Source organism: Alligator sinensis, unplaced genomic scaffold (assembly GCF_000455745.1).
Source record: "Alligator sinensis unplaced genomic scaffold, ASM45574v1 scaffold557_1, whole genome shotgun sequence".
NCBI lineage: Eukaryota > Metazoa > Chordata > Crocodylia > Alligatoridae > Alligator > Alligator sinensis.
This window is the reverse complement of record NW_005842349.1, coordinates 1119156-1129600: the sequence shown is the minus strand read 5'-3', so window position 1 is coordinate 1129600 and position 10445 is coordinate 1119156. Positions and strand designations below refer to the sequence as shown.

At 45.8% G+C, this 10445-nt stretch overlaps 1 protein-coding gene across 1 annotated transcript in view; it reads right to left on the bottom strand.

The window, feature by feature from the left end:
- Positions 1–10445, bottom strand: part of RNLS (renalase, FAD dependent amine oxidase) — a gene marked incomplete at its 5' end in the record, with an annotated part of 151300 nt that overhangs the window by 16264 nt on the left and 124591 nt on the right. Inside the window, one exon of the mRNA XM_025210455.1 lies at positions 6891–7066. Within this exon, the coding sequence (XP_025066240.1) occupies positions 6891–7066 (176 nt within the window). The remainder of the gene's footprint in view (positions 1–6890; positions 7067–10445) is intronic.

The window sequence follows — 10445 nt, the reverse complement described above, 5'->3', positions numbered from 1 at the left end:
GGAATGCCATCTGGTCCTGGTACCTTATTGTTCTTGGTCTGAGTGATGGCATGTCAGGCTTCCATGAAGGATGGGGGATCAGCAAGGATTCCATTATTGGGTATTGAGGGATGGATTTTATCATGGCAGCTGAGACTCCAGATTCATGGTTGAGTAGAATCTTAAAGTGTTTGATGGGTGCATTATCCGTCATAAGAGTGGAGCTGCCCTGGGATCGCAAGGGGGTTGGGCCATTGGAATGTAGCCCGTGGATGGATTTTATTACTTGAAAGAAGCTTCTCATGTCATGTTGATCAGTAAAACTCTGGATCTCCTTGGCCTTCGCTTGCCACCAGTGGTTCTTGATGTCCCATAGCCTTCTCTGAACTACAGCTTTGAGCGGGGGTAAGCTTCTCATTTTTGCTGGGTGGAGGGTTCATTTTGCCAAATGCAGGATGTGGTTCTCTTCTGATGAATACGTGCTAGGATTTCCTCACAATATTCATTAAACCAATCTTGGTGATGCTAAGGGGAGTATCGAACTGATTCAGCACGTGGCTTGTGAAAAACATTCTCAAGTTCCTCCCAATGTGTCTGGATGTCCTTGATGTCGTCAGGTAGGTAAGAGAGCCTCTCAGCAAGACATTGCTGAAAAGCCTTGCATCTAGCTTGGTTTTGGAGTGTCTTAATGTTAAATCACTTCCACATTCCTTTCGGTTGTTTACAGTGTTGTGGTGCCAGCTGCATATCATGATTAATCTGACTAAACAGAGGTTTGTCCAACAGTCATCTGCACCTCTCAGGACCTGGGTGATATGGACATTGGTATGATCACAGACTCTGACAATAATATAGTCAAGAAGGTGCCAGTGATCGGAGTGCAGGTATTTCTAAGTGGTCTTATATATGTTACTCTGTCTGAAGATAGCATTCGTGATGAGCAAGTCGTGCTCTGAACATTTGCTGAGGAGGAGGATACTAGTGGAATTCACTATTCCCACCCCCTCTTTCCCAATGGTGCCACTTCAGAATTCAGAGCAGAGGCAGGGAAAATATAGCCAATGGGCCAGATCTGGCCCACCAGGCTATACTATCTAGCTTACGGGGCCCCTAAAAATTTAGAAAATGAATAGTTATCTGCCCCTGGCTGCCTGTCAAAGATAACAAGGCACTAGCAGCAGCAGGACCCAGGGGGAGTTGGTGGCAGCATCAGCAAGGCCCGTGGGCCCTGCCCCAACCCGAGCCCCCAGCTTCTGGCTTGGCAACCTTGGGGCTGTTACCTGCCTACCTCCACCAAAGAGTGGAGAATCAGATAAAAATGGGTGGGGGGGGAGGAGGAAGGATTGCCAGCACAGCAGGAGCTAGCTTGGCCCTGCCAGCACCACGCAGTTCCCAGCTGCCTCCTGCTGCGTCATGCGGTTCTGGCCTTGCAGCCGGGAAACGTGGCCTACCAGGAGGTGCCTGGCCGGGCCGGCCGGCTCCATGCCACACCACAGAACACAGCAGGAGGCAGCTTGGCCCCTGTGTTTCCCGACTGGCTCCCACTGCTGCCTCTATAGTGAGGGCCATGCGCCTGCAGCTCCTATGCTGGAGCCAGCTGCCTTTCCCACCTGTTACTGCACAGGTCCGTGGACTCTGCCAGGAGTGGAGGGAGCCCTGTCCCTTGCAGAGTCCAGCACAGGGCTTCCCCTGGTGCGAGTGTGGGAGCTGCAGGCGCCCAACATGGATAGAGGCAGCCAGGCAGGCTGCACTTCTAGCCCACCCATGTGCAACACAGGCCAGAGCCACGTCCTGCCAGGTGCCAGCACCTGGCACAAATGCCCTGAGACCCTCTGCCTGCTGCTGCTGCCAGCAGCAGGAGTTGTGCACCATGTGGGGGAGTGTGGTGAGTTCCCTCACATCCCACAAACCACACACACGCATACCCTGTGCTCCCACAACCTCTGCCAACATATACACACATCCCAGTATACCCTATGCCCTCCCACACAACCACACCCCTTCACAACCCCCCCCACACAATATAAAGAACTGAGACTTTTTGAATTATTATGCAATTCCTTCTATATACAGCACACAAACACAAATCATGACATACATTTTTTGTAATATAATTAAAATATGTTTTAGTAGGTGTTTGAATTCTTTTTTCCCTGGTTCTAACATGGTAACGCCCTCCCAAAAGGAGTATTTCTGAGATGCAAGGGGAGAGACTTCCAGTGTCAAAGGTCAGGGGATGGGACTTCTGATCTCAATATGGTGACCAGCGGGCAGGGCAATGGTAAAGGGGCCAGGCTACCCATGTGGCCCTTGACAGCTCACCAAAACTTGTTAAGCGGCCCTCCAGACAAAATAATTGCCCCCCTCTGGTTCAGAGTGTTGCCCAACTCAAACTAGAAATATGGCAGAGATTTTTAACAGGGAGGGGGACAGCTCACTGAACAAACACATCCAGTTTTAGATATTCTATTTCTGAATGTTTTCACGACGATAAGGTTTAGCCAAACACAAGTGATTGGGCTGGATGCAGTGATAATATAGTGAAGTTCTATGGCCTGCTTAACATAAGACATATGACCTAAAGTCCCTTTATAGCCTTAACACATATGAATCTATTAACAGCAATAAATAAATGAAGCACTTGTTTGGACCCTGCTTTTTATTTCTCTTTGATTACGTGTTCTCTCTTCCAGTCCTGACATTCCAACCAGATCCACAATCCTGTGCAGATCCTACTGACCAATCAAAATTTGTAGTATGTTTAGTTTATAAGTATTGCTATTTGGGTGCTACTGTTATATGAATGATTAATTATGATAAAGCAAAATACTGTGCTTGTGTTACAATCTTTGTAATTAATCATAAAGCAAAATACTGTGCTTGTGTTACAATCTGTGGAATTAATCCCCTAGCTGCCACACTGGTATACAAGATAGGAATTTATAATAAATTCATAACCAATAAATCATTAAATTATAAATAATGCAAAGATCAACAACATAATTTTAAAGATAATTTTTTTTAAATAATTTGAGCCCACATAGCAAAAATTTGTGGTAAATTTAGATAGCCTGAATGTTTTTGTTTAAAAAAGAGGGAGATTTTGATTAACACAAAAAACAAAGAGAAATAAAAGACACAACTTATTTCCAGTTAAAAGTAGTGAATGGTTCACAAGTAAAATATGGAAAACTTGGTTAAGATAATTTAGGAGGGTGTAGTACACTGGACAGTACAGCTAGGATTCAGAGCAACTTAAACAAATTGGAGGATTGGACCAAAAGAAATTTAATGAGGTTCAAGAAGGATAAGTGTAAAGTCCTGCACTTAGGAAGGAAGAATCCCATGTACTGCTACAGCCTGGGAACTGACTGACTACAGCAACTCTGCAGAAAAGGACCTGAGGGTTACAGTGGACAACAAGATGGATATAAGTTAGCAGTGTGCCCTTGTTGCCAAGGTTAATAGCATAGTGGGCTGCATGATTAGGAGCCTTGCCAGAAGATCAAGGGAAGTAATTATTCTGCTCTAGTCTGCACTGGTGAGGCCACATCCAGAGTACTGTGTCCAGTTTTGGGTCCCCCACTATAGAAAGAACGTGGACAAGTTGGAAAGAGTCCAGTGGAAAGCAACAAAAATGGTTTGGGGACTGGGGCACATGACTTCTGAGGAGAGGCTGAGGGAACTGGGCTTATTTAGTTGGCAGAAGAGAAGACTGAGGAGGGATTTGATAGCAGCCTTTAACTACCTGAAGGGTGTTTTGAAAGAGGATGGAGCTAAACTGTTCTCAGTGGTGACAGATGACAGAACAAGAAGCAATGGTCTCAAGTTTCACCAAGGGAAGTTTAGGTTGGATATTACAAAAAATGTTTTCACTAGGAGAGTGGTGAACCACTGGAACAGGTTACCTAAAGAGGTGGTGAAAGCTCCATCTTTGGAGGTTTTTAAGGTCTGGCTTGACAAAACCTTGGCTGGAATGATTTTGTTGGGGATGGCCCTGCTTTGAGCAGGGGGTTGGACTAGATCAGGCTTGTCCAACAGCCCACCAAGCCATTTTATCTGGCCCAAGGTGCCTGCTCCACCCTCCACGGCGGAGGCGGGGCAGCAGCGAGGTGAAGTGGGCAGGGCCGGCCCGTGGGCCCCAGCCGGCAGCGAGGGAAGGGGAGCTGCTTACCCCCGCGGGGCCGGGCTCATCAGTGAGCTGGGTCCTGCCGCTGCTGCCCCAAGGGCTGCACGGCGTGGGGCTGCCCCAGCTGCACCTGATTAGACGAGCTGGGGACAGTGCATGCAGCTTGTTCTCTGGCTCTGCCCCTTGCCCCCGGCGCATGGCCAGGGGAGCTGCAGCATGGCCTGTGCCCTGCCCGCGTGCGTGGTGGACGGAGGCACGGGTAAGTTTGCATGGAGCTGAGGGCACCTCGGGGCCAGGCCGGGGCTGCGGGGCTCGCGGTTGCCGGAGCTGGGTTGGGCGGGAGGCAGGAGGAGCCTGGCCCAGAGACGCTCTACGTCCAGCCACAACTGGGGATCCTATTGCCCTAGCCCTTATTAAAAGTGAGAGCTGCTGGTCTGGTGCACCATGAGGACTACACTAGATGCGCTTTGCTCAAAAGTAGGCTGCCAGCAATTGAATCACTGGAATCTTATGAGGGTGAGAGGCTGCATGCAGGTCCCTTGCCACTTTGGTGGGTGAGTGTTGCCTGTATGTGTGTTGGGTGTGGGTGCAGAGGTCTGTATGTGAAGGCAGCATTGGGGTGAAAGGGTCAACAAGGAGTATGTGTGTGGGGGGTTCATAGTGATGTGGGGGGGCTGGGAATGGGTGTAGGGATGAATAGGGGGTGCATGTAGGGAAGAGTATAGGGAGCATGTGTGTGTGGGGGGGAAGAGGGGGTGTTGGGAACACCTGTAGGAATGAGTAGGGAGGTGTGAAGGGAGCACGTATCTTTGGATGGGCTTCCCTAGCGGTCAAGTTTCATGTTGCCATCAATCTCTGTGTAGAAAAGGGCAATTTATTTTAAGACTGGATGATGCTGACAAGCCCTTCTGATGTGGCTATTTAAATTATGATCAACATTTAAAATCAGGGTTTTATTATGTAACCTTTAGTCATAACTAGTTATTAATTCAATAAAAGTAAACCTTCTTGAAGATTATTCTCAAAAATGCCCATATTTTGTTGCTTTGATTAGTTTCCACTCTGGCTGATATCTTTTCGACATTTGATCTGTCGACTTGCATTATGCTTCTTTCATTCATTGAGAAGTGAGCAGAAGCAAAAGTGTTTATTTTAGTCAAGTGTTTGGTATTATTTCATTCTTGCTTTTATATTGTTTTTATTTTGGATTTTAAACCACATTTCTAGACCCATTTCATTGTCACTTACTGCAGCTTCATTGGTATCAAAGGTTACGTGACATCACTTCCTGATGTGATACCACTTCCTGTGAGGTCTTTGAATATGGCTCGCCGGGCCACTGGGTGATAAAAAGTTCGTGATCTGGCCCTGGACTAGATGATTGGTTGAGGTCCCTTCCAACCCTAATGTTCTATGATTCTATGATTTGTATGACTGACTGATTTAAAAATATTATGAATTGGGAAGTGCCTTGAAAAATATTTATACCTGATCTATAGGAAAATGAAGATAATACCAAGTAGGCCAGATTTTTACCTTGGTTACAGGCCAATGTGATATGCACTGAACTTTCAATTTGTCATTTACAGTAACTCTTCCACACTTCATAAAAAATAAAATCCTTTGAAGCCCCTAACTTCTTTATGTAAATATTTTGTATCAATGTCCATGTTCAGTTTCACCAATGTAATTTAACTTAAGAAGTTTGGGTAAACATCTAGATATATTTGGGTATTTTAGGAAATAACTAACCATTTCCTTCAATTTTTAAGAGACATTTAAAATATACAAATTTTGCTGTTATTTCCCCTAAGACAGTTTACTTTAAATATGCTTCATATAAACGCGCTGATAAATAGAATGGGGACAAACTAACTGATAACAAGTTTGTATTGCTGAACATGGGAGTATTCCCTTCTCTACTGTAGGACAGGAATTTTGTTAATACTGTCACCAAGATAGACTGTTATCATTTTAGATACTATGAAAAATTCCCGTTGCAGCCTGCACGTGAAAACCGCGCGGTTCCCTGGGACCTCGCTGCAACCCTTTACAATGTTTTGTGACCCACTTTTAGGTTGTGACCCAGGGGTTGAGAAAAGCTGCATTAGATCACATTGCATCTTATTGCTGGTGCAAGGGAAACCCGATCCCAGACTACCCTGCACTGGTCAGAAGCAAGCTCCTGTGGCTGGGAACCCCTCCACAGCTAACAGGTTTTGAGCTATGGGGGACCCCATACACCACATGGCTGGGAGAGGCAGGTGCCACAATCTTTCTACCTTGGGGGTGCATGAAACCTTTGAGGCTGGGAGATCACAGCTGCCACTATCTCCTAGCCCCGGGTGTGCGTGAAACCTCAGAAGCTAGGAGATTGCAGCTGCTGCGATCTCCCAGCCTTGGGGGTTTCATTCACTCCTGGGGCTGGGAGATCGCAGCAGCAGCATCTCCCAGCCCTGGGGACTCCACACACTTCCAGGGCTAGGAGATCACAGCCACACAACATGTCTGCTGGGACCCAGCTGAGTTGCAGCCAACGGGGTTCCCAGCCACAGGGGGGATCCTAGTACATGTGCAAATTAAAGCTTGATAGCAACCAGCTATAAAGTTACTTCCCATTTTTGTGGTCTATCTTTATACCTAATTGGAGTTTTATGGCATGATAGGTACTTTGCACCTGTAGCTGGTCTCAAGGTGCAAAGTACCTTTAACCAGTTCCTTGTACAATACCTGTAACATGTAGAGGGAACTTCAGAAATCATTCTCAATGATAATTAATTACCTGGGAGTATCTCCATTTTTGGCACTTGATGTTAACTGGTTTAGGCAAATCTGGCATTACAATTTCCAGTTGCTCCAGGATTAACTGCTGCACTTTCTCACAGTCCCACTCAAGGTATTCGATTCCAAATGGCACACTGGTATGAACAACAACAGATGGCCCAACTTCAGAAGATTCTGTATGGGTGACATAGAAAGAAAGACAACTGCATAAATAGTCCCAAAGCACTCAATCCACTGAACTAAGATTTAGGTTGTTTTTCTCAGTTTAAAAATGCAGTTGTGGAAACTGATAGTAGATGTATCCATGGATGTCACCCTCTTCAGGAAGAAGTTAGCATATCATGTGGGTGTCAGTCACAATGCTTAATATCTAATGCATCTTTAGGAGTGGCTTATATACTTAAGGCTATATTTTCAAAGAGGTTTCAACTGTTGGCTTCAAAGGATTAAATAGATACATTTGTTCAGTCACATTAGTGCATGACCTCAAACAATGGTTTGTGTGTCTGTACTGCATAGGTGCATGTAGTTATCAGTTCAACAGAGGAACAGAGGATTTTAATCAACTTAAAATGGATCACAGGTTAAATTAAACACAGAAAGCAATACTAACAACTTCAGTGATTTATAGAGAATACATTCTTTATTAGGGTTTAATGCCATGACTTAGTTTGAAAGATACAAAATTTGTTCCTGGATTCTCATCTCGCCCAGATACATTATCTTATTATTACCTTGATCTGAATGAAACATGTATAATGTAGTACAAATATGTATGTATCAGAAAATGAAAATGAAGCATGGATAAGCAGTAGTAAGAATTGGATGTTTTGTTCTGGGGAAGCATGTGCAGCTCTTGGAAAGCATTTGTATTCTTTAGTAGATGGAACTTGGGACTAACTAATTTCCAGATATCTAGTAAGTTCTCATAAGACATGCTACTGGAGGAAGAAAGAAGGACCTTTGGCTACTGGGAAGGACAGTTAGAAATCTTACTGATAGTGAATCCTGAATGACTCCTACTCCCCCTGCTGGTAAACCCTCCCCTCCTTAGCAAGCCAGCTAAGCCTGATTTCCCCTGATGCTCAGCCTTGTTCTATTACAGGCAAAGAATCAACAGGAAGAAAAGGGCATGAACCTACAATGGTGGTTGTAGCACTTATAGGTCAAGTCAGCTTGGTTCTGTTCTCTTAGGGGAAACTGCTGAATTTCTTAGTCAAACCTTTCCAGGATCCCAAGAGTTAATTTGCATAATCTTTTAGGCAGTCTACTACCAGCTACTAGGGGTGTGTGAAGTGGGCCCTATTCAATTTGGATTTGGCCCAAATCATGGACAGTGATTCGATTTGTTGATCCGGATCACTGTCCCTGATTCAATTTGGCCAAATCCGAATCTGAAGATTCGATGCTGATTCAGAGAATCAGTGATTCAGACATAGACACAGCTTTAAATGTTTTTTCTACGTACCTTGAGGTACCAGGCACAGCTCGTGATCCCTGCGATGCTGGGACGCATGGAGCATCCCACCGGAGTGTGTGTGTGTGTGTGTGTGTGTGTGTGTGTGTGTGTGTGTGTGTGTGTGTGTGGGGTGGGGGGCACTCCACATGCTTGACGGTGAACCCGGAAGTACTTCTGGTCCACTTCCAGGTCTGCCAGGGAGTGCGCTGAGGGGCCCCCATGCACCCCCCTGGTTCAGTGATCAGACACAGGGGGACCCTGGGGACCACCCCCAGACCCATGAGGCACCAGTCACCAAGCCAGGAGGGTGCGGGGGGAGGGCCCTGTGCACTCCCTAGCAGACCTGGAAGTGGACTGGAAGTCCTTCTGGTCCACTTCCGGGTCTGCTGCCGAGCACTCTCAGGAGCCACCCATGCTAAGGTGGGACACTCCATGCGCCCCAGCATCACAGTACTCACACGCCGTCTGTTACCTAGAGGTATGTAGAAAAAACACTTAAAGCTGTCTCTAAGTCCGAATCTCTGAATCTTTCTGAATCTCTGCGAATCAATTCGGAGGGTTCCAATTTGATTTGGAGAGATTAAAGGGTCCTCTGATTCAATTCGGATTCAGAGATTTGGCCACCGAATCAGGCCGAATCTCTGCCGAATCAAATCAGGGACTGAAGCTTCACACTGCCCTACCAGCTACCTGTGTGTTTAAACTGGCCACCAGATACAAAGGGTTACTCAGAAAGAACACAAAACACATATTCTAATATGTCAACTTCTTATTACGAAATAGATTATTTACTTCATGCTGGGTGTGTCTACACGAGATGATGTGTTACCGTAATGATGAAGTATGGTGATGTACTTGTTGCTATGGCAACGTAGCGATGGCAGGTATGAACCATGATGCCAATGTTACCGCACAGTATCTTGTTGCTACTGTGCTTGTTGCTACTTTGCAGTAGGTCTGGAAATGACCCATGTGCTGCTGGGACTGCACAGTAACGGTGGTTACTGCACAATCATTTAGTACTAAAGCAAGTACTAAATGACTGAGCAGAAAGTGCAGTCGGGCGCATATGTAGACGGGCCCACTGATTACAATTAGAGCTGAGTGAAGAAAGGCAATTCCATCTTAATATTCCAGAATTTGGTTTTGTTCTGATTTGTGATGAAAAGAAAATGTGTTGAAATTCTCCATGATAGACTGACCCACAAAAGTCTATTCCCTATCTGGGGCTACAGACCCAGAAAGCCCTGGGGTTCTGGATTCCAAGGCAGACCGCCAGACAAGCTGCTAGTGATTCAGAAGGGTGAGCTGATCAGAAAGCTGGCCAGTTACTGACAGAACCCCCTGGCAGACAAGGTTCCATGGGATCCTGCCTGGGCCGCAGCAGAAGGTTGTTGAAATTCAGTCATCTCTGCAGATCATTTCAATTTTGGCACATTCAGACAAAAGCCATTCACTGGAGTGGTTCCAATCAGCTCTAGTTACAATTACAGACAGTGCGCATAAACGCAAGTGGAATTCAGAATTATTTCCCAAATTGTCACCAGGACTTCCTTGCATGCAGCATATTTGTGGGAAGATGCTCCTTTTTAAAAGTCTCCAAAGTGCCACTCTGCCCTATCATCTGCTTAACTTCAGACTAACACAACTCCACCACACCTCTCTGCTGTAGTACAGTGTGGGCATATATACAAGTTCATTAATGCACAGTAGTTACTGCACTTTAGTTTAGTACCTGCTTAATGAAATGCTAACTAAATGCACAGTAACAGTTACTGCGCAGTAGTGCCAGCTCATACTGTTTTATGATGCTTACTGCACAGTAGCCTAATACTACTGCGCAGTAGTGTATTAGTATGGTTTTGGCCTGGCATGCACAGTGCTATTAGGCTACTGCACATTAAGTGTCTTATGTAGATACGGCCTGTGTATCACTCACAGTGGAAAACAGGGACATGAAAGGCAAGCTCATCCAGACAGGCATGCAGTTATTAATATAGTACAGTAAATACAGTGTTAAGCTGCATTAGCTTGGAGGCAGCCTACTGCCAGCTACCTGTGTGTTTACATTGGCTGCTAAACACAACCCCCCCC